The 25,007-nt window shown below is 38.4% G+C and overlaps 1 protein-coding gene across 1 annotated transcript in view; it reads left to right on the top strand.

Annotated features, from left to right (window-relative positions):
- negr1 (neuronal growth regulator 1) overlaps window positions 1-25,007 on the top strand; it is a 192,603-nt gene that overhangs the window by 103,792 nt on the left and 63,804 nt on the right. Inside the window, exon 3 of the mRNA XM_046048950.1 lies at window positions 6,058-6,183. Within this exon, the coding sequence (XP_045904906.1) occupies window positions 6,058-6,183 (126 nt within the window). The remainder of the gene's footprint in view (window positions 1-6,057; window positions 6,184-25,007) is intronic.

Genomic DNA, 25,007 nt, shown 5'->3' with positions numbered 1-25,007 from the left:
TATTTTCATTCATTACACAATATGAATAAGCTATGCAGACAGTTGTAAAGAAAGAACATCTTTTTCTTCTGTTCTCTACTTGTTATAGTTACACAGTATTAGGGGTGTGGGCTGTATTAAAAGTATCCACTGTTCTCGCATGCTCTAACACACAGTAACAATGAAATGTGTGCTGTTCTCACATTCTTCCTCTGTATGTACACATAAACAACAAGGCAGGGAAATATAAAAGGAATTTATTTTATTGTTTGGGTACATTATTGTTCAGTGTACATGTTCACATCTGAAACAAACTTTACGTGCTTGATAACTCTCCCACCCCGCAGACATCTACACGTCAATACCGATTTATATTCATAGCGGCAAGTGCTATGTAGCTCCACATAGGGGACACAGGAAGTGACATATAGCACATTCATGCGGCGTCGGAACCGCGTAGGAAATTCACAGCCGCACCGTCAGAACTCCAGAATGTGCAACTCGGCCGGCTCACGCGCGGACGCGCTTACAAGTGCGAGGGCCCACCCAACGCTGCTTGCAGCTTTAATTTTGATTATAATTCTATCCGTAAGTAGCACAGTGACAGAATGTCTGACTATTTTGGTCATAGGTTTCCATATACTTTCTGTAACAAAAAAAATCAGATGGGGGACCCTGCAACAAAATCTTATCAAATGGGGGTCCGTGGTCTAATTTCTATTAGTTTAGGGGTCACTGATGTGAAAAGGTTTGAGAACCACTGGTTTAGTTGCTCGACTTGGAAACGGTAACCGATGGTTGCACCCATTCAGTAAAAATGCACAACCTGATTTATAGGAATTTCTGGACATTTTCTAAGAAAGGGTTTGACATTTCGAGAAATATGCTTATTTTCTTTCTGGCAGAGAGTTAGCTGAGAAGATCAAGGGACAGGCTAGCTCTTTCCCTGTTTCCAGTCTTTATGTTAAGCTAAGCTAAATGGCCGCTAGCTTTAGCTTCATATTGAATGGACAGGAATGTACATCTGTCATTTTCCATTAGAAAGCATATAAACGTATCTGTCTAAATGTTGAATTATTCTGTTGAAGAAAGTATTTGAACAAATCAAAACTCAAGCCATAGTTTTTGAGCACAGTGATTACTCGCTGTTTTTACTGCAAACATCCTTGTACCTTGTGGTAAAAGCTGATTACCTTAAACTCTTTGCAGAAAGCAGAATGAGCCATTAGGTCTGATCCCACTTCAGCTGTGTTATACTATAGTCTGTCAATGATTCAAATAAAATATTAGATGAAAATATACATCTGAAGCACACTGACACACACTGAGTGGGTCAAGGTATTAACTGTGTTGCCTTCTGAGGTGTGGGACTAACGTTTACACAGAGGCATTAAATTGCCGCTGACATTCGGATACACTGCCTAAAGAATCCATGATATCATTTTAGCTCAAGGAGCAACATTGTCATCGCTGACACCACCATCCAATTCAGGTGCTTTTTTTTTCTTATTTTGGTGTGATTTGTAACACAAAAATGCAGGAAATTATCAGAGCCGGTGTGACCAAAGGTTAAATTCTGTAATTCTGTATGCACATTTTCACAGTTTCTGCATCAGACTGGTGTGAAACAGCTTTAATGCTGCCACCTTAAACCCCATTCACCGTCATTATCCTCACTGCAAGGTTAAGACTTTCCGCTGTGTTGGCTTTTAACATTGCTACTGAACAATGCTATTCACACCACCAATTACAAACACACACATTCATATGAATAATTAGTGTGTGAAATCAACAATTATAATTAAGTTTGAAATTACCCAGTTATCAGTTTCACCATTAACAGCCAACACTAAGAAGTAGACATAAACTATACACTTTAATGTTTGCAGCTACCTGGTATCTTGATTTTCTTATTAGTGGGTGTGGAATTTCAAATAGATTTAAGTTTCTATTTGCCAAATGGAAACCTCCTTCAGCCCTCAACATCAAATGTTCCTCCTATGGCCCCACAGCAACAGTGCTTGCAATGTCTCAGCACTGTAACCTAGCAACGAGACCCACACTTATATAAGATCTTGTTTATGATGTTGTTGTTTTTTTAGAGAAGAAACAACAGATCCGAATCATGTTTTGTTTATGCATTAGCTGTGTCAAAAGTCCCTTTATCATATATTCACGGTTCCCCATATTATAATAAATGGTTCATACTTAACAGTGAGCAGTACATTGAGATTTAGGACACGCGTGAATCGTCATTCTTTTGCACCATAACTGAGAGTAGTAGTGTAGTCTAACTGCAACAGCTTTAGCTAAACATTGTTAACATCCAATGGACAATAGATGTTTTATTGATGGAATTCCTTAAACTTGATGATTTAAATGTAGAAATATGTTTGTATGGAATGCCATTTAGATCAGTGTTAAATAAATAAATATGCTTATGAAATAAATCCTGAAAATGAGGCAAAATAGTTCAATAAATAAATAGGTTTTCAAAGGACTGCTATTATTTATTTCAGAGGACTTTCATTTTATAATTCCACATTTATTCATTTCAGGGGACTTTTATTTCATAATACCACATTATAAATAAATAAATGTGGATTTTGAAAAACAAATTAATTAAATAAAAACCTATTTATAACTATATTGACTAATTTATATTTTTAAATTTATATGTATTTATATATTCAGTGCCTCATTTATTTATTTCAGGCATTTTTTTTATTCATATACTTTAATAATTTAATATTGATTTAAATAGAATTCCATATGTTTGTTGTGCCTCAAATAAAGTTGCGGTCTGATGGTGTCTAACTACAATAGTTTTTAAAGATATGGAACAAAAGCATGGGTTATTGTCTGGTGAATAAATTACTGTGCAGTTAGTTCTTCACAGACGTCCATATTCCATAGATGATAAAAGTTTGCCACATCTTAAGTTTGAGTGTGGTGTATTGATCTTTTATTCTGTTTCCCAGACTTAGTTGTTATTCTCTGCCGGGCAAACAGTGTTATACAGTAAAGCAAGTCAGCTGTAGTGTCTCTGAGCTGAAAAACTGAGGGCTCTTCATCTGAACCTTTGAAAACCTCTCAGTCCCTGCCAGAGAGAGATAGGATCAGTAGACAACCTCAACATTTTCAATTTTGTGCTATCAGACACTGAGGAGATGTGTCAACAGTGGGGTCCTGCAGCAAGTAAACACAGGAGTCTGACAAGCAATAACCTAGATTCAACATCGCCTCCGGTCCTCTCCCACTAAAGGTCCGCCTCTTTCATCTCATTTAGATCCAGATCTGTTGATCAAAATGACTCCTATCCCCCCACAAAACAGAAAACTGCAGTGATGAGAATGTTTTCCTGAGAAGTCACTCGTGTCGTTGTGTGAGGCTGGGTCAGGTCAGACTGGGGTGGCACCAATTGTGAATCAGAGATCTGTTTGTCCTTGAGCCATGGTTCTAGTATTGATGCTTTTAATGATGGCACCATGCAGCATTAGACTGTAGGCTATTTGCCCTTAATATACAATTAGTGCACATACATAAAGTACATTCGGGTTGTAGTGCAGTGTTTATGGGCTTATTGATGACGATCGATTCAGTTTTATAGAGGTGCATATTGCGGGGTTCAGTAAAAGTTTTTATTATTTACTTCTTTACTCGATTAAAGAATAATTTACAAGGGAAGCCAAGGGCAGTATGATAAATCTAATTAAATCTAAAACTAATTAAACATATGGTAGTTATGGTCATTGTTCATATTATATGTTCTTAGCAACATCCTCTGTATTGTTGCTCACAATAGAGTGAAGAGGAGCAAGTGAGGGTGGCCACAGCTAAACTGGACAGAGCTCAATGACAAAAGAGACCATGTGACTCTAAAAAGTGTTGGTGGGTCTAAAGAAGGAAATTGTTGAATCAACTTTTCTTTTGTTAGTTTTTTAGCAGGCATCAGGAGGGATCAGAGGGTAGAATAGTTTGAAGCCCCAGATGACTGAGAAGCCATTACTATATAGCACAGTCCACTGCAGAAAAGCTCCCTCAGAGATTCAAATCTTGCCGATTAAAATAGTGTCTCATAAGCCTGTGTGTGTGTGTGTGTGCGTGCGTCCATGTGCATGTGTACTTAGCTGAATGTGTTTAAATGCCTTTGTGGGTGGCTGTATGTGTCTGTGTGTTTTGAGCAGCCTAAATACCGAAGCTTTTAACATCAAAGCTCCAAGAGGATTTAAGTGCCCAGAAACTTGTAAATTATGATAGTAAGTGATGTCCAGCAGGGACTGTTGATGAGCTGCCCTCAATAGAAAAGAACTTTTCTTTTTCGAAAATTTTTAGGGACTTATGGATTTATGATACACAGCTTCCAAACTACCTAAAGTGTAGCCTGCTTCCAGAGCTATGAATCACTGCCCACATTTCAATTTTGTTGAGTGATTCAAAAAAGGTCTGGTTTTGTTCTTGTGAATAGCTGTTTGAGAAACAACTGAGTCAGTCAAAGCCTTTGTGGGTGGGACTAAATGACTAACTGACTGTGCCGACCTTTGTCAGGAAATATACATAACATAGTTGCGGTCAGCAGCTTAATCCCCCCCTCATGATATATTTATATATTGATCTAACTATAGAATAAACACAAATGAATCATGTCCGTGATGATCTCATTGTTTTAAAAGAGAGGTGTGTTTATCGTGCACTGTAAACAAGACATACTACTGAACACATGCCTGACTTCGGTGACTGACTAACATGGCTAGCAAGCTACGTTTAGCTTACATGTTAGCAACCACTAGAGACCCGCTTCTGTCCAATTGATGTGGTTTTTCCTCATATTATCATGACAAATCTCAAGATAAGTGTTCCTTATGAGAAAACTATAGTGACATGAGAAAATGATTGAAGCAGGACTGTATTTCTGATAATTTAGCTAGTTAGCTTGCCTGCCTAACCAGCATGTTAATATATGTATGCGAAAATGTAACAAATAATTGTTTTGTGTTTATTGAAACACCTTTGTTTAGTTTTGTTTTAGTATTCATGCCATAACAGTTCCTAGAAAAACCAAGGCCTTGTCTGTAAGTTTCCATTTTCAAGACACCTTTGCTTGTGTTTTATTTATCTTGCTTGACTTACACAAACTATACAGTTTAAATGACTGGAAACCTGTGATTGGCAAGAAGAAAATTAAATACTCCCCCCTACAGAGAACATTTAATACATTGGCAATGTCAGACTGAATCATGGAGTCTAAATATAAGTGAGCAGGATTTTACCTAAAGGCTCGTGCAGACTACATGATTTTCAGTGTCGGCCGATGGCCGTGCCGTTCACATTACACAACTTGTGGCATTCACACTGATCGGTGCCAGGGGGTCACACACTGCGTGAGCTGACAACGACTCTGTCACCCGACGCTGGTTTCCAAACCACATTTTGTCCAGTAAACACATGGGAAATGGGAAATGACGCGAACCTACACACCAAACATCTGTTGTTACCAGAAGATACCAATTATAAAGACAAAAAATATGGGTGAAAGAATGGATTAGCACACGCAGGTAGCTGGGATTCTCTGTGCTACAGAGAGAGTTGGAGGTGAGTAAAAAGTGTTTTGCAGTGAAAAAGTAGCTGCCTGTTCTGCCAGCTGCCTGCTCTCATTCACTGGATGTAGATGTTGAGTCGGCCGACTCTTCCAGATATCTGACATGCTAGATATCTGGCAGAAATGTGTCGTAGAGCCATTTTGACGCATCCTTGAGTAGTTCAAGACTGGCGACCACCGATCGATCACTTATATAGCCCTGATCACAGCCCGAAGGTCACTGAGCTCGCTGACCGGCAAATCGGGCTTAAAAATCGTGTAGTGTGAACTAGACTTAAAGTGAGGGGTCATTAAAGTTTAACATGTACTGGATCCCCTTCGTCAAAACTGGAACAATGGCCAGTTAAAATACCCATCATACCTTCCTTTATTCTCTAATGTAATATTATGTATAGATGCTATTGGCGAATGAACCACAGGTTGCGCATTTGAAATGCTAATCTTGTTTCTGTATTTTCTTTACTTCTTTTTTTCCCTAGTTCCTCCCAAGATATATGACATTTCCTCTGACATCACGGTAAACGAGGGCAGCAATGTGTTGCTCATCTGCACAGCCAGTGGGAAACCTGAGCCAACCATTTCCTGGAGACACATAACCCCATTAGGTGAGTTCACTTCACCTCTCACATACCTATGCTAATGATTGGCTGGATGGATGGATAAAGGATGGATGGAAGGGAGGGAGGGATGAATAGAGAGAGGAAACGAGGAAGCTTGGATAGAATCAATAGGCGATAGACTGAGGACAAGGGAGGACTGGTAGTTATGTTGCAGATGAAGAGATGGAAGGGGAGGGGATGCAGCAAGAGAAAGATCAGGTTGGATGGATTCATGACACAAGGAGGGAGGAGGAATGGATACATGTAATAATATATTTCAAGTGAACATACAGTATTATGGAGAGTGAGTACACTTGAGCTCCTGCAACATTTTCATCTCGAATCGAGTATTTAAGGGCAGAAACAATTGCAATTCATTGTTTTTCTGGGAATCAGTTATAAATAGTTTCGACCCACTGACCAGCAGTCTCACCTTAGTTTGAAACTGCTGGAGAGATACAACAGTAAGATAAGGGCATTGCTTGTTTACATGCCATTACCAACATGTATCCCCATCCAACCTCAGCTCAGCTTTGGGGGTGTCAAGATCTAGCTTCACAATTAAATAATAGTTCAGATTCATCCATAGACTAGTCCATCCTGCATAGTGAGGCCTGTCTAGCTAATGACACAGTTGCACTTGCGTAAAGAGGATATGAACCAATTTGTGTGCAATGAATTTAAATGGAAGTTCATTAAGTAATTTTAATAGTAGGGGAGAGCCGGGACGATTGAAACACTTTTCAGATATACGTCATTTTACGTTACGTTACAGACAGAAGTCATTTGTTGTTGTCATCAACAACTCACGTGTGTGTTCTATCGGTTCCAGGTGTTATCTTGTTAAAATATGGAACGACTTCAGTATAATTATACTTTGAAGGAAAGGTGCGCATTGTTTCATTCGTCCCTACTGTGCGGGACAGATGAAACACAGGGGTGGGACGGAAGAAACACAACGATATATATTTAAATGTTGTTTTTATTTAGAAAGCTTGTCACTGCCCTTCTTAATATGTAATTGCAAACTCATTATGTCCTTTTTCTTAATAAAAATAGTATAAATATAACTTAGCTAGCTAACTAGAATATCCAACAGCTAAGGAACATTTGGATTAGATATTGGTTGCCCTTTTTGTGTACATCTGCAACCTGTTTTCCTGGTCTACTGTGAGGACCCTGTTATTTGTCTGTGAGTATCCTGATGGTCCAGCCTGCAGCCTAGTGGACTCTGCACCCCTCCCGCTGTATCTAAATAAGGTAGCATGGCAACAGGTGTTTCAATCGTCCCGACAGTGACTCCTGACATTTAAACTTCACTAGCTTCTAAACTGTAAAACTTTGACATTTAAAACTTCAGGATGTGGAAGTACTAACTAATCTTTCATGTGATCATGACCATGGCACAAGAAACAATCAACACAACTGATGATCACTTAAGTTTATTTACTTTCCGTGATTGAAACCCGCTTCTTAACTCCGTGAAAGTGTGACGTATCCACCTGATTTTTCCCGGTTCTGTTAAGTACTGTGGACTGTATGTGCTGGGGTAGTTTGGCATATCAAACTTGTATGGGCTCCGAGAAAATCGCTGTGTTTCATTCGTACCACGTTTCAATCGTCCCCTAGCCTACATTTCCCGAATCATTGCACCACATGTTTTTTAACAAATCCATATGCAGTATCTTAAGGAATGTATTTTGAAAAACGTATATAATATAAAAAAATTTAAGCCATCCATTAAAAATCAAATAAAAGGAAAAAACCCATGAGCTCTGTGGAGCTGTTAGAGGCTGTGACTGGGTGAAATCAGCAGAAGAAAAAGAAATCCCATTTTAAAATACAGTATCCTGTAAAAACAAGTTATCCATATGCTGTAGGTTATCAGTATTCCAGAAATAAACATCTCCTAAAATGTTGCTACTTCTGCACTTTCCATTTTGAAATGAGACTGAAACAGTTAACTACAGATTTAGTCCAAGACGTGGATGTTGTTACTTGCTCAGTGCAGCAGTTAATGTCTTACCAGAGCTCATTCTATTACAAAATCAAACATTTTGATCTGTCAGGGTGGGCTAGCAGGGGCAACGGAGACTGGATCCAAAACCCAGACGAAACAGGCAGATTGATGCAGTTCAGTGATTTAGTGCAAAATGAGCTTACATGCAGGTTCATGTAGGCAGACAGGTGCACAGGCTCACTGGCAACAAACATTCAGGCAGGCAGATATAAGCCCAGATAATGATAATGCAAAACGCCAGCAAGCACCTAGGACCACGGCCAATACGGAAATTTGATGAACTTGACTATGAACAATGGAAGTGAACTTGTATAAAGGGTGAGTGGCTGATTAGGAATGCACACTGCTCAGGTGAGCAGTGTGCGAGGTAGGCCGGGGCAAGTTCAATCACAAAATGTGTTGCACCGGTTTGCTACGGTTTCTGTGTTCAATGACACGTTTCCTTGAAATGGAATGCAACTGCGTGCAACAAGCTTTGAGGTATGTTTTCTCTCATTTGGTGGGTGTGTCACAGGTGTTACCAATCAGCAGCGAGGTCTATATAAACACTTCAATATTAAAAAGGCAGTGAAGTGCAGTGCGCTTGCGTACACAACAGGGTGTTCAAGGTACCGCCGTTTCTGTTCAAATAAATTTTTCCTATGTTTTTTCTGGGCTGAATGTAACTGCAGGGCTGATGAGATGAGTGAGAACAGGTGTGTAGATGGGTGGGGCGGTCAGGTGACGAGGAAAGGAGTGAAAGTCCAAGGACATCTGGTGGACAGCTTGAGGACAGCAGGTCTGGAGAGTTGAGGTAAAGAACATGGCCTGTGGGACAGGACACATGCAGGGAGGTGGAGAAGAGAGTTTTTGGCTGAAGAGATGGACTGAGGGGCAAACTGTGACGTTACGAGAATTTTAGGATTTCTGGTATAAAAATTGCAGCTCTCATCACTGCACAGATACCTCTGATTTAAAGTGCTTTGTTGAAGAATATTTTTATTATTAGAATTTATTTAGGTGATTGCTAGTCAGGGCACACATACCTCATTAAGTGCTTTGAATATTGAATCCTCCTTTTGAAATCACATTCCAAAGCATGTGACTGCCAAGCCCCCACCCAGCTACGTCTAGTCCTCCCTCATTTTCATATTAATGGATTAGAGCATGCTGTGCTTATCTGATAGCTGTGAGGGTGAGTGCATTTATCTTATGGCTGTCAAATCCTCATTGCTGGTGCTTGCCCCGATTGCGTTTGGGGAGTTTTCAGAAGATGATCAAAAGAGCCATCCTCAGAGTCCGAGTGGCAGTCAGTCATTCTACTTTGAAGTGGCCACACTTTGAAGTATACCAAAGAAGAAATGATATGCTGGTCAAATGAAAGAGCCCGGGACTAAATGTAATCACAGACTGTCTCCCAGCAGATCAGAAAAGAATCCATTTGCCATGGGATCTTTGAGTTGGTTATTATAGTAAGGGCCGATTTGTACAAAGGACGTGGTACAACCGAAAGGTTGTAATAGGCTAATTATCTATCGATGGAATTCCATTAAATCTGTTGGATATGCAGAGCAGTCCAACAAATGCATAGGCAACCTGAATGTGCAGTCACAGCATGTGGAAATATTTATCAGATAAAAGCAGACATGCAGCCACCAACTGAACTACTTGAGTTTTACATCAATACAAAACAAAACATTTTTTAAAATGTAAATGATTTTAGGATTTACAAATTGGTAACAGGTCATTAATTGCAGGGAATAATTACAGTCATACTCCAATCTTATTAAGGAAGTTATAAAATCTAACTAGAATTGTATTTTTTTACAGATGGGGATTTTGGAAAAAAGATGTTGGTATACAGTATCAGTGCTAAAACAGTTATGTTATTCATTACAATGGGTTTGGAAACGAGTGTCTGGGGCCAACTATAATTTGGAGACTGTTGGTTCAAACAAGTTCACTCGTAATCATTAGGTCAAGCAGGTGAAATGGCTGTAAAGTGACAAACGTGTCTACATGGCATGTTTTATTTGCCAGCCTCACTCTTCAACACTCAGCCATTTTGGGGTGTGGGTGGGGATTTTTCGCTCTGTAGATAGTTCTGCTGCAGCAGACAGTGAAGTTTGACAGAATGATAAATTGCCCTGACTTACTGTCAAGTTCCTATTCCGCATTTTTTTCCTTTTCTCCCCTTCCGCCAACCAGCAAACTGCCAGCTAATAATAAACTTTGTGCGTCCAGTGAAGTGTGGCCATAAACTGTTTATTGAGATGATAATTTGGCCCAGTATGTGTGTGTGTAAAGTCGATGCATATTCCTCAATTAGAGAGATGCAAACTGAAGCAAGTACTTGTAACACACAGATAATCTTTTGTTGACATTTTACTAGGAGAGAGAATGGAGCCAGCATATGTCTGAAGCTTAATGTGCTTCAAGAATCGCTGCTGTTTAATTGCCCATTTTAAAATTTGCTTGACAGTGAAGTCTGAGTTTGGTATGACTGCTGCATGATAAGTCCCCTTATCAGCTGGCGAAATCTGCATGTGCAAAGTGAATATTTAGTGCTCTCCTTACCGTTGAGCAAAGATTGTACCCCCCCCACTGTTCCCTTGCTGCAGCTCACTCACCAGTTGAAAGGAATTAATGGTAAACTGCCTAGTTTGTGTGCATCGGTGTGATCATTCTCTACCCTGCAGCTCCTCCCCAGGCCTTTGTTGTCATTAAAACATATACTTAAGCAACATGTATGGTTAAATAAAGGCTGAATTTAAAGAAGGAATACCATCACAAGTAAGTACATTGATAATACTCTCAGAAGCTACTCTGTCATTATTAATTTAGCTCTTGACATAGCTACTTACTTTACTCTAGAGCATACAATAGCTTGGGACATGTCAGCCTTTCAGGGTATTGCCTACGCGTGGAGTACTGTGCTGCAGTTCTTCACCACTCTTTCATAGGTCATAGGTGGGGGAGGAGGGGCATAGTCTGTTTCAGTCCAGTTTGGTTGGGTGGATGGCTGGGCAAAATTGCTTTGATAAGCTTTTTCCATTGAGATTTGAATCCGTGGGATTGAAGTGTGACCTTTGAAAAGGCTGACTAGAATACTAGAATACATATTTGATTGTTTCCTGTGATAGGACTCAGCTGGGACACATTTTTCCCTCTGTCTTTCCAAGAAGCTACTGTACACACACACACACACACACACACACACACACACACACACACACACACACACGTGTGTGTATGTGTGTATATATATATATATACAGTCGTATGCAAAAGTTTAGGCACCCCTGAATATTTCCATGATTTTTGAAGAATTGGGTGTTTGGGTCAGCAATTTCATTTTAAGCTATCAAATAACTGAAAGACACAGTAATATTTCAGTAGTGAAATGAGGTTCATTAGATGAGCAGATAATGTGCAATATGTATCAAAAAGAAATTAGACAGGTGCATAAATTTGGGCACGCTTGTCATTTTGTTGATTTGAATGCCTGTGACTACCTAGCACTGATTAATTGGAACACACAATTTGTTTGGTGAACTCATTAAGCCTTTAACTTCATAGACCGGTCATCCAATCATGAGAAAAGGTATTTAAGGTGGCAAATTGCAAGTTGTTGTTCTCTTTGACTCTCCTCTGAAGAGTGGTGACATGGGGGCCTCAAAACAACTCTCAAATGACCTGGAAACAAAGATTGTTCAACATTATGGTTTAGGGGAAGGCTAGAAAAAGCTATCGCAGAGGTTTAAGCTGTCAGTGTCCACTGTGAGGAACATAGTGAGGGAATCGAAGATCACAGGCACAGTTCTTGTTAAGGCCAAAAGTGGTAAAATATCGGAGAGCCAAAGGCGAATGATGGTGAGAATGGTCAAAAACAACCCACTGACCATCTCCAAAGACCTACAACATCATCTTGCTGCATATGGTGTCACAGTGCGTCGTTCAACAATTCAGCGCACTTTGCACAAGGAGAAGCTGTATGGGACAGTGATGCGGAAGAAGCCTTTTCTGCACACACGCCACAAACGAGTCGCTTGAGGTATGCAAACGCACATTTGGACAAGCCAACTTCATTTAGGAAAAGGTGCTGTGGACTGATGAAACAAAGATGGAGTTATTTGGTCATAACAAGGGGCGTTATGCATGGCGGCAAAAGAACACAGTGTTCTAAGACATACACTTGCTACCCACAGTAAGATTTGGTAGAGGTTCCATCATGCTGTGGGGCTGTGTGGCCAGTGCTGGTACTGGGAGTCTTGTTAAAGTTGAGGGTCGCATGGATTCCACTCAATATCAGCAGATACTTGAGAATAATGTAGAGGAATCAGTCACAAAGTTGAAATTACACCGGGGTTGGATATTTCAACAAGACAACGACCCAAAACACTGCTCAAAATCTACTCTGGCATTTATGCGGAGGAACAAGAACAATGTTCCCCAGACCGGAACATCATTGAAAATCTGTGGGGTGATTTGAAGCGGGCTGTTCATGCTCGTCAACCATCAAACCTAACTGAACTGGAGATGTTTTGCAAGGAGCAATGGTCCAAAATACCTTCATCCAGAATCCAAACACTCATTACAGGCTAAAGGAAGCGTCTAGAGGCCGTTATTTCTGCTAAAGTGGGCTCAACTAAATATTGATGTGATATTTCTGTTGGGGTGCCCAAATTTATGCACCTGTCTACTTTCGTTTTGATGCATTTTGCACATTTTCTGTTCATCAAATAAACCTCATTTCACTACTGAAATATTACTGTGTCTTTCAGTTATTTGATAGCTCAAAATTAAATTGCTTTTCCAAACACCCAATTATTTATAAATGAAAATCATGGAAATTGTCCATTGAGGTGCCTAAATTTTTGCATACAACTGTGTGTGTATGTAGTTGTATGTATGTATGTATATGTGTGTGTGTGTGTGTATATATGTATATATATATATATATATATATATATATATATATATGTGTGTGTGTATATATGTGTGTGTGTATATATGTGTGTGTGTATATATATGTGTGTATGTATATATATATATATGTGTGTATGTATATATATATATATGTGTGTATATATATATATATATATGTGTGTGTATATATATATATGTGTATATATATATATATATATGTGTGTATATATATATATATGTGTAAGTTTATACACACAGTGGGGAGAACAAGTATTTGATACACTGCTGATTTTGCAGGTTTTCCTACTTACAAAGCATGTAGAGAATACTTCTGTCGTGAAATAAAATGCAAATTAATTATTTAAAAATCATACAATGTGATTTTCTGGATTTTTGTTTTAGATTCTGTCTCTCACAGTGTACCTATGATAAAAATGACAGACCTCTACATGCTTTGTAAGTAGGAAAACCTGCAAAATCAGCAGTGTGTCAAATACTTGTTCTCCCCACTGTATATGTTTTGTTTTGCCTTCTCATTTCAGTGCATGAGGCATATCTTTCACCAAAACATTCCCTCAGGAAACAGACAGCACCATACTAACTCCAGTATTTGTACTGAGCTTTTGTACTGTAGCGTACTTAAAGCTGGATCCAGCAGAACTTGCTTGGTCCTGAACTAAGTGGTTACAGCAAGTGCATAAGTACAGTAGCTCAGTGGGTTTCTGTGTGAATGGTGCAATGAATTATTCAAACTTGACTTTATATCACTGCTACATACCTTGTGTTGTGCTTGCTATGTCGCACTGGAATCTGGCAGCTCCTTAAGAGATGCTAAGCAAGTTTTTGGCGGTCTGTTCACCGGGGATCTCTCATTCGCCACCGGGTTCTTTTTTCTCATAGTTTGCAATGAAGTGATGCACAGTTCAAGGGCTGACACTTGAGCATGCTTTAAACACGATGGGAGGTGAAAGATAAAGAGTTAGGCGCTGCATTTCACATTTCAGATATCAACAGCAGGAGCCGTGCCTAACACTTCCCCATTCAGCTGTTGAGCGGAATATTGCGCACTAAGGAGGTGCTCAATGGGCACACGCTTTATTGGAGTGTCTGCAACGTGATGAATAGTAGACCTTTTTTAACTGAATGTGATATTGAGTAACTGCCACACTACACATATTTAATGGCAGTTGGCAGTCAGATGATCTCCTTCCAGGCTTTTAACTCTTTCACACCTATAAAACTTTCGGTTCCTTTAAAAGAAAGGATCTATTTTTGATTGTTAGACCTTTTTGATGAATTTGGCCAGCATCGTTGTCAAGGATTTTAGAGCTAGAACTAATTATTTCATTATTGATTAATCTGGGCATCTGTGGCTCATTTGGGCAAGACTCTGAACCCCAAATGGCTCCCCATGGTCAGGCCAGCATCTTGCATAGTAGCTAGCTGCCATCAGTGCGTAAGGATGTGTGTGGATGGGTGAATGAGAAATTGTGAAGCTAAATAGCTGTAGCCATTTAGTCTGTTAAAATCTTTCACAATTTCCAAATTATTCCTTTGTATTTAAAATTTATAAAATGCCCATTATAAATACCCAGTGCCAAAGGGGATGTTTACATATTTTATTGTTTTGTTCAGTTTAAAACCCAAAGAGAGAGTTGTTGTCACCAAACCAGAGGATTTTGACACTATAGACGAATAGTATTACATTGTTAGGCTGCCGGATCTGTTTAAAGGTAGGGAGACATTGTATTTTTTAGGTTTTAGTTATGCTTTAATCTGCATTGTTTAAACATTGGATTACCTTTTTTAAACTGACCAAATCAAGTCAAAAGACAATAGCTGGATAAATTCATATATATCTCTATATTACTAACCTAGTAGATATGTATAAAAACATATATCTACATTTGTTTCAGCACCTTTTCTATTCTTGTTACAAATGTTGTCAAATCCACACATTCAGAATACAGAAGTGAAATATGGTAGTATCGTATATGTATAATCTCCATTTTCTGTTCTTTTATTCACTTATTGCAGTGTGTTTAGTATTCATGCATTGGCCAAGGTCGACAGATTGATTCAATTCCACGCACTGTGGCAGCCAAGACAGTTAATTAAAAAATAAGAACAGTTGAGCTGGGGTATGGAGTCAACTTTTTGTTCAGTTGTTACACACTACAGGATGTTCCAATGTAATGGTAAAGTAAAAAAGTATTTCATATTTCAACTCAAATCCTTTGAAATAGAAGCATTCTTTTACCAGTGCCTATTTAATTCTTATCAACTGCATATTTCTAAGGCTGGAACAATTCATCGATTAAATCGATTAAATTCTTTACATCGATGCTTCGTTTAATCCACATAACTATATAGCACAAAGTTTCGCACGGACATTTATTACTGTACCACACAGTTTTTAAGCAAGCAAATTAAATCTCTCAATAATGTTGACGAATGATATATTTTGCATCAATTCTAATGCATATAACAAATAAAAAGCTTTTTTCTTGGTCACATTAATTGCTTTTTCTTCCTCTTAAGCTACTTAGTATCCATATTTGCAATGTGATGTATGCTACTCTTTGCTGTGTCCAAGCTATTTCTATAATCACACAATTACATAGATCTGTTAGCCCAGCTAGACCCCGCAGCTGAAAATGTTTTTCCTGCCTACAGTGCGTTTTGCTAAATATGTCAGCACAGAAAGTAACAGTGAGGTAATTCTACAGGTCACTCAGGTGGCAGCACATGCAATCAGACATGACTTAAAGCTCCTTTGGCCCAGTTCCACTCTCTGGATTTTTGGCGGCCTCAGATTGACAGCCAGTGAGCAGGGTAGGGGTTATGTATCAAGGCGAACTAACAACCTGTTTTTCAGGCAGACCCTGCACAGTGTGTGATTCTACCCCTAGTTCGGGCCCACACCTTGAGTTAGGGCCAGAAGGCAGCAGCACACAATGTAGCAGCGTGGGTTGTTCTCCATTTTCGGGAGTTAAAAGGATAAATTGATGTAGAAAATGCTGCTCTATGCTATAATGGATTCTTCAGCGATGTCTGCCCTATCTGTGTATTGCAGCCCTGAAGGAAGTGTACTCACAGCTCCCCTACACAATGTGGGAAATTGCTTACTGCAACGGGACTTAGCCAGCATTGGCACTGAATGTGAAATTAACCTTGCTATGATTTCTTTAATTTGCTTGGAGTGACATCTGCTTCAGGTGAGAGGGGTCTCTCAAATATCTCTCAGCATGCATTCGCACACAACTCATGTTATCCGCCTTGGTGGTTTTACATTACTTGCACAGTGCAGGTTATTTTCTTTCATCTTTTATACTACTTTTTTTTCAGGATACATAATGCTTTTGTTTACACTGATGTCAAGGTTGAGCACTAAACATATAATGTTCTTCAAAGTATATATCAAGGATACAATTCTCATTTAATGGCTTCTATGACCTTTGCAAAGCCCCCTTCCTGCTGTAATCGATGGGAATACGATTTGCAGCCAGGGCAGAATGATGCAACTAGATCTTGCATGAAAAAACTAAATTGGCTTTCATTTATCAAGGAAGACTTGAGCCTAATTAGATTTTTTCAAATGGAAATTTGTCCATTTGTTTCCGAATTATCTATATTTGTGTATTTGTTCAAATGTGAGACCACATATGCTTAGAAAATTCTCAATCATGAGATAGATGTTATAGTATAAAACTTGCAACGCAGTACGTCTTGCATTATTTGTCATAAATATGCCACACCTAATACTTCAGTTTAGATGTAGATGATATGGACACAAAATAATTTCCTATGGTTTGCGGCATTTTTAAAATATATTTCATAATATATTTAGAAATGAAAAGCAATCAAAAAAAAATATATATATTCACATTTTTTTCACTATATTGCAGGTAAGTATTTGACTTTTTGTACAGTATATAGTCACCAGCCACAAATAATATATATTTTGTTTGCAATAAACATCGATGGCAGCATAGAACTGATTGGTTGTGTTTTGTGGCAACAAGTGGCCCACCACAAGGAACCCCGCTCTCTTGTGTCACCACTTAGGAAAAAGCGCGACCTCTGATAACAAGCTAGTTTCAATACTAGGTACTGGCCTGACCGTTCTAACTCCAAATTCAAAAGTTTCCTAGTTAACCCCTTGTCCTCTCTCACTTTAGATTCAAGAGAGTAGGGCACTGAACACATAAACTGGAATGAGCTCCTTAAAGGGCCAGTTTGCTGGTCATCTGTAATGAGGTGTATTAATGTATGCAGTGTGGATTTTAAAGTGAGTAAATACTAACTCGCCAGTCCAGAAGAGGGGGAAGAAGTGAAGACAAAAAATAGACAAAAACAAGGCGCCCACCCAAAGAGAAACTTATTTATTTTCAGTAAGCCCCAAAAAGTTTGTGCAGAGCTCTATGGTCAGCAACCTAAATAAAGAAATAGACAGGGAGGACCCCACGCTTTTTTTTTTAAACAATCATTGGCTATCAGAACTTGATGATCACATTGATTGGTTTTTACATTACTTTTCCCTTTTATGCGTAGATGGTCCTTCTGTCCAGTTGTTGCAATACTCCTTTGCCTTGGTTCACAAATGTTTCTCCAAATATGGTAATAAAACATATCATGCAGGTCTCTATAACTCATGTTAGTATAATCTTTTAAATGTTCAACGCATAAGAGGCCAAATATAGTAGGCCACGCTTCTTAAACAAAACAAATGAACATCCCTTCTCTTATATAATCCTAAATGCATGCACAAATGAAAAATCCGTTTTAAATGCATCACTCGAAATGCAGAATACATTAAATCAATTCATGTCAACACTCATCTCTTTCTGACTTCAAAAGGAGAGAAAGGCCTCCTCCTGCTCCTATAATAATCAAAATGAAGGTGCTTGTCTTTCATAACTTACATCAGCAAATAATGCCCCTTCGCTGATCAGAACAATTATTTTGACATCAGCAGGGGATACATAGAGAATGTTATCTCAAAAAACACGTTTCAAAATGTATTAAAGAATATTATAAACTCAAAAATAATACAGATTTAAAAGATGAAAACTGTTGACTCACTTCTTATTTTCACACTTCTTTTCATGTGAGCGAGATCCACGCACATGTGCCCTTAGGGAGGCCTTCTTTATTTATCTAAAGGGTCGAGTAGCCAGCAAGTGCAGACTTCTGCTTTCAATTGCAGACTTTCGCTTCCTCTTTACTGGAAATCAACATCTAATCTGAAATCTGATCATGTACAACCATAGGCCTCTGGAGGCCGAGCAAAGGTCAGGGCACAAGAGACTACAGAGACACATTAAAATATAAAACAGTATTTCAAACAAAACATCTTTCTTACTTTAACTTTGTACTTTTGTAAAACAATTTATCAGTCTTAAAACACAGGCCATCAGAGTTAAAGCACAGGTGAATCATTTTACTATATGGCTTGTACATGTGTCAGGCTGTCAAACAGTTTCTATGAAGGCCTCCCAAGAACCAGAACCAGTGGCTTCCAGCGTCCTTTTTTTCACACTTTTTCACACAGTTTTTTTATATAAAACCTTCAACACTGACAGAAATCAATCAACAAAATCCACATTTATACATACATATTTTGTGGTCAATACAACAATCCCTCTAGAACCAAATTGATTCAAACTCACTGAAATCACTTTCACCAACCAGTAAACTTGTTTTCCCCTGACTTTCCTAAGCCTAATACAGTAGTATTGTCAATTTATTTGGCCTCCATTCTGGGGGCTTGTCAAAACTTCTTTTTTTTTTTTTTTTTTTTGCTTCTAATCTTACAAAATGTATCCAATTATAACTTCGTGCAATGGGGACCATCTTCTGGATGTCTTTATTACAGCTTAGCAACAGAATGTTTCTGTGGTGTGAAAATTAATTTGGCAGCATAGACACAGAAACAGGGATTAAGCTATATCTACCCATTTTCTCTCCAATCATAATCAAAATTGCTCTGCGGGAAGACACGTCCTCACTGTACCTGCCTGCAACGTGCTCTGCTTGATTGACTTATTTACTGATGATTTACTTATGCTTGATATTGATGCTAGTACCTTATGTTATTTCTGATTACGTCTCAAGTGCACTTATACACAGTCTCACATTGTAATCATTTTACCTTTTCAACTTCACTGCACTTACCAGTAGGACTACAGGAACTGTGAAGAAACTAACATTGTGACTTCTGCTGTACAGTTATTATTAACAGTTCTGGAGGCCTTTTTAGTGTGAAACAACGTCACAGCAAACGTGTTAGTTAATTTAAAACTTTTATTTCTTGTTCAAGCTGCAAAAAAACTTCTGCACAGCTCAGAAAAAGCAGAGAAAAGCATCAAAAACAATTTTTAGATGATTTATAAGAACAGGGATGTGGAGAGCGCAACGAAAGTCTGGTTGCATAGCTCGGTGGCATTTTGTGGGTTTGGCAAAATTGATATAATGAAGATGATGTGTTTATCATGCCACCTTACTTCATTAGGTTTGACTAATCTTGGAGGCTTGACTAACGTCTCGAAGATGTCATTATAAGGTATATTCATTCTGAATCATCAGCACAACGGCACCGCAATTCTCTTCACGAGCGCTTGCAAACTGTAATATTTAGCTCCCTCAGTTTAATTGGAAGCCTGCATGCCACCTGTGGATACCACTAAAGGGTACTGTTGAATGTGGGAGTCATTATTACTCACACCTGTAACTCGTGATTGTGCCAGCTACATGGAGCCTTGCATTTATAGGGGATGAATTGTGCAAGAAACTGTGCGGGCCTTTTTCATAGCAGACATTTTGTTCTAGCAGACCAAAAAAACACAGGAAGGACTGATGACATTTGTAATGGCTGAAATATATACCCATTCTAAGGTGGTACTGGTGTTTTGTATGCAGGCTTACTGGCATACCTCAAACGTACTGAGCAATTATTAACTGCATTAATTACACCTGTGGTTCACATGCTATGACAAGTCAAATTGTCTTAAATGAAAAAGGTTCCATGTAGATTAACTCAATGTGTGTGTTCCCATGAGGAATGTGTTTTCCATGTTAAAAAAAGTTAGGTATATCTTCACATATTGTATGATTTGAATCCTTGCTGTCAGCTACTGTAATGAAGGCACAGACAGTTAAATTGTATTGTTTCAGCGGGATTTATAGTTAACTTTAAACTGACATTATGATCCCCATTCATTCACATTGCCTGGTGTCTTGAGTGTATCTTTAATCTGTTCTGCATCTTCAGTGTTCAGTGATATAGAGCTGTCTTGTGCAGGGTTGTCATTTTCTCACTTTGCAGTCAGTAGTATAAATACATACATATGTATGTCTTCTTGCAAAACCAAAAATGTTTTTTAAAAGGAAATTAAATTAAATTGATAGTTTTTGTAATTAGGTCTCAGACATTGTCTGCTCTATGGTGCCATACAACTGGATCAGACCGCCTGCCTTGAGGAAATAACTTCCGACTCAATTGAATTAGGAAGTATCAGGTGAAACAGATATGTCCAGTACTGTTAAGTTACTGCTACTGTGTAGTGTGCTTCTGACAAGAATAACATTTCCTCTTTGGGTTACTGCCATTTAAAATTTAAAATTTTAAAGTTCGGACTTGTGTGCGATGTAAAATATATAAAAATACAATTAGTCCTTTAATGTATCCTCACTCTTTTACGCTAGAGATGTTGTCTGGCTACAGGTATTGAATTAACTGAAAGGAAAGGACCATATACATCCTTTAACGGAAAATTTATATCAAAGTGAAGGGCAAAACACAACTCAAAACCAGATAAACAACTGTGAACACGAGAGGAGTTTGTGATTTTGGTCTGTGTGCGCACTTCTGTCAACTTTATACTTGAAACACCCTGATTTCAGGTCAAACTGAGCACAAAAATAAAAGCTTAGAAATAATATTTGCAGACCAGGGGGCTGTGCAACACTGTTAGGCAGAATGGAAGAAAGTATTTCTCTGTTCCCATACTGAGAACTGTACCAACCACACCACCGTCTCATGGAACATAACTCATATATTTCATATGAGTTTTCATTTATATTTAAAATTTATTGTTTTTGGCCATTGATTGCTCTAACATGCCCTGTGCAACCAGTGACAAATAAGTGATTCATTGAGTTTCCCAGAATGTGACAAAAAAAGTTTCTGTTTCTGTGTAAACCACTGCATTTGATTCAGTCATTTGGTAAATGGTATTGGAAGCATCAAGCATATATTGCATCATGGGTCAGTGCTTTTGATTTCATTGCCCTAGTAAAAGACACAAGTGCACACAGTGGATTTCCACATTCCGGCGTCTTTATTCCCCATTACAGTGAAATGCATTGAGGCTGTGCATTATGCGACGTGTATAGGTCAACCATGTTAGGTAACTACTTGGTGTGTTGGGGGACATATCTGCCCAGGGCACTGAGACATAAAGTACAGTGAAGGTGTGTAGTTTTTGTAATCCGCAAGTATATATAAAATAAATAAATAAAGTAAATTTATAATGCACATCAAAAAGTGCCCCACAATAAAAGACAAAAACAACAGACATAACCCTGTTGTGTAGGTTCTGTGATTTGTAGGAATCAGTAGTTGAGTGCGGCTGCACCCTGTACCGATATAATCTGAACTTTACTCCCATTTGCCTATATCATAACGTTCAAGTATGTTTCAGTCTGTAGAGATGTGAATATAGAGCCAATTTAAATGTCAATGAAAATTACATTAATCATCAATACCATGTAGAGAGAAAACTGATGCTGCGCCTCGCTCTGTGCCGTTCTCAAGGCTTTTTAAGAGGTCATAAAATGGACAGCACTTGGTGTTGAAATTGGGTATAATCAACAGTTTAATAGCTGATGATAAATAAAACCATTTCATTTTTATCAAACAATACTGTGTCTCTTTATTTTAAACACGCATTTAATTCCACATTATTCCTTAACCAAAAAAAATTTCCTTCTCACAAGCACAAATGACAATAAGATTACATTGTTTTCACACAGTATTATTTTCTAAGCAGTATTGTTCCGCGAGAAAGCGGCTGGCCCGTAAGATAAACATATACTTCTCTGTCTATTCTTCCTTAAAAGCTCTCATTTCACTGTTCTTTAGCAAAGATTTAGGAAAATATGATGTCTTTTAAGTAGTGCAGCAAAAGTCCTATTTATGTAGTAAAAGAGATAATATCCAACCCTCTACATCTGTCCTAACTTTAGTTTAAGTCTAGGTAAATTACTCAGGCTGTAGGTCTCAGTGGGGCTTCTGCACAGGCAATGACTTGTACTGAAGCTACTACAAGAACAATTCACACATCTACCAAACTGTTAAGTTAAATTAAATTTAAATGTATTCATTCATTTCGGATTAAATTTAGTGTTAGAGCTTGATGCCTATTCCCTTGTAGAGATTCCTGACATTGCATGTGACATTAACATGCTGTATTCCTCAGTCTTGTGCTCTTTTACTTATTTCCTGCTTCAGAAAAAATATACTAATTCAAATGTCCTAGCATATTTTTCACAAAAAGCGTTGGTACGTCTGTTTATGTACACATTACTTTGGTAAAGCCATACATACGAGGTAAAGAATGACTGTGCATTTCACCATTTTAACCCGGTCTGCACAAATCCCTGCTATTTTTGACACCAAACTTGCACTGCACTATTTGATCGCTATACTGACACACTCTGTACTTCACATCCCCACCCACATCAGGGGGATTAAGTTTTTTTTTTTTTTAAACTGCTTCTTCACTGGTGCAAAGCCCAGCCATGAGCCATGCACCGCCACAAAAATAGAGCCCTTTTTGTTATGTCTCCGTCCCTGTGCTCTCTTGGCATATTAGCGGTTCTGTTTTTCAGACACATCCGGTGCTTGTTTATGGATCAGTTTTTCAAACATTTTTCTTTCCTTTGCCGTTGTTTGTGGAGCCACTAATATCTTTGCCAAGACTCTTGGACTGCATTGTCGCCACCAAAACAGTGTGAGAAGAGACAGGAAAGCTCATTATCGACAGTGCCTTCAGTTTCAAGTTTTTATTTTTGGACAAAGTAGCTAGCAGATAAAAAAGCCACCAGGGTTGCAGAATAAGGAAGTGGCATTATATAAGTATTCAGCTCAGTTGCAGGGGAGCATTTCCACTCTTGAAGCATGGATTGTCTTGATACTGACTCCTCCTTTTATGAGATAGTGCTGAGTCAGTGTTGGGTCTCTGTGGCTTTCTGAACAGTATGTTGAGCTCAGTTTTGCTTGATTGTGCACTGTGTTTGATCCCCATGCCTTGCAAACGCATTGACGTATCTTCCACCCCAAACCACCATTACCACCCTGAAAAAGTTGTATATAAATAGATTTCACACTGAGCACCACTGGGTTGGAAATTAATTCTACACATACACAGTGCTGCCTGCTGAGACTGGTCTCAGATGATCGTTCTATCTATCTATCTATCTATCTATCTGTCTATCTGTCTATCTATCTATCTATCTGTCTATCTGTCTATCTGTCTATCTGTCTATCTGTCTGTCTGTCTTTCTGTCCCAAGAACTAATAAATGTTGTATATGATGAATACATATGCCTAATATCAATGATCACTGATCACAATCATCTGCAGTTTATTGGCTGTCATTACCAAAACTTGGATTTTAATCTATCAGGTGATCAAGTGCCACCTAGCCTAAATATGGCTGTAACTAACAATTATTTGTCAATGCTGAAAAAACTTTTCATTGTTCTATCATGCCTGTGATAATTTCCCACAAAGTCATGACTTCATATAGCTTGTTTCATATGAACACTCTAAAAGTCAAAGATAATGACTTTAACTTGCATAGCATAAAGCACAAAGCATAAAATCCTCCCAGTCCCAGAAGCTGGGAACAGGCAATGTTTACCGTTTTGAACTGAAAAAATGCATTCATTACTAATATAATTGTAAATAATTTACTATCAATCAACTATTCATTGCAGCTATAATGTTAAATAATATGAGCATACCCATGCTGTTCTCTTGTTCTGGATCAAATTGTGTCAAAGCCACAGGACTGCTATGTTATTAGTTTTGCACTAGCTTTGCACTAGCACATACATTACATGTCCTTTCAGTCTGTAACAAGCTAATTTACATATTTCAAATATAAAATAATTAGGAATACTTTTCTTAAATTAACTTAGATAGATAGATTTTGCCTGATTATTCTCAGAGAATCATACTTCTTTGTCCTTATACTTATTGCTCCTTTTCACTTCTCATACTTTCAGTTCTTACTAACAACACTTTTACAAAGGATCTATCATCTGTCACCGCTAACTATGATAACCTAAAGTATGGTAATGTTTCTTTGTTGATTGGAGTGGACATGTTTGTGTGGATTTATGCTCCCTCCTGCAGCTGCACTTCACCCTTGCTAATAAGTCAGCCATGGTGCTTTGCTGCTACTGCCTTTGGCTCCGTAAGCTAACTGTAAAGCACTGACATGTGCATTGAGCCATCGGATTTGTCTGTCTTCCAGAAAGTACCTCTAACTGCACTGGTGTGGAGTTGAGCAAATGATGAGTGGATGACTGGGAATACACCATTATTTCATTTCTTGCCACCATATCAATATGAATGGATCGATTCAATGCTAATCCGCTGCTTTTTTGGAAGGCAAGGAAGGTAATCAGGAGTTCAGTCCAATACTTAATTCCATTGCATCTTCTACTCAGGCTTAGACCTGAAAACTATTTACTTCAAGTGAGGGCTTTTCACATCCTTACCATAGGTTACAGAAAGCCTAGAGCTATACATATGAATTTGATGTGTGTGTGTGAGTGTGTGTATGTGTGCTGTGTTTGTATTCTTTGTAGACACAGTGTAAGTACTTTG

Source organism: Micropterus dolomieu, linkage group LG05 (genome assembly GCF_021292245.1).
Source record: "Micropterus dolomieu isolate WLL.071019.BEF.003 ecotype Adirondacks linkage group LG05, ASM2129224v1, whole genome shotgun sequence".
Classification (NCBI taxonomy): Eukaryota; Metazoa; Chordata; class Actinopteri; order Centrarchiformes; family Centrarchidae; genus Micropterus; species Micropterus dolomieu.
This window is presented reverse-complemented; position numbering and strand designations above follow the sequence as displayed.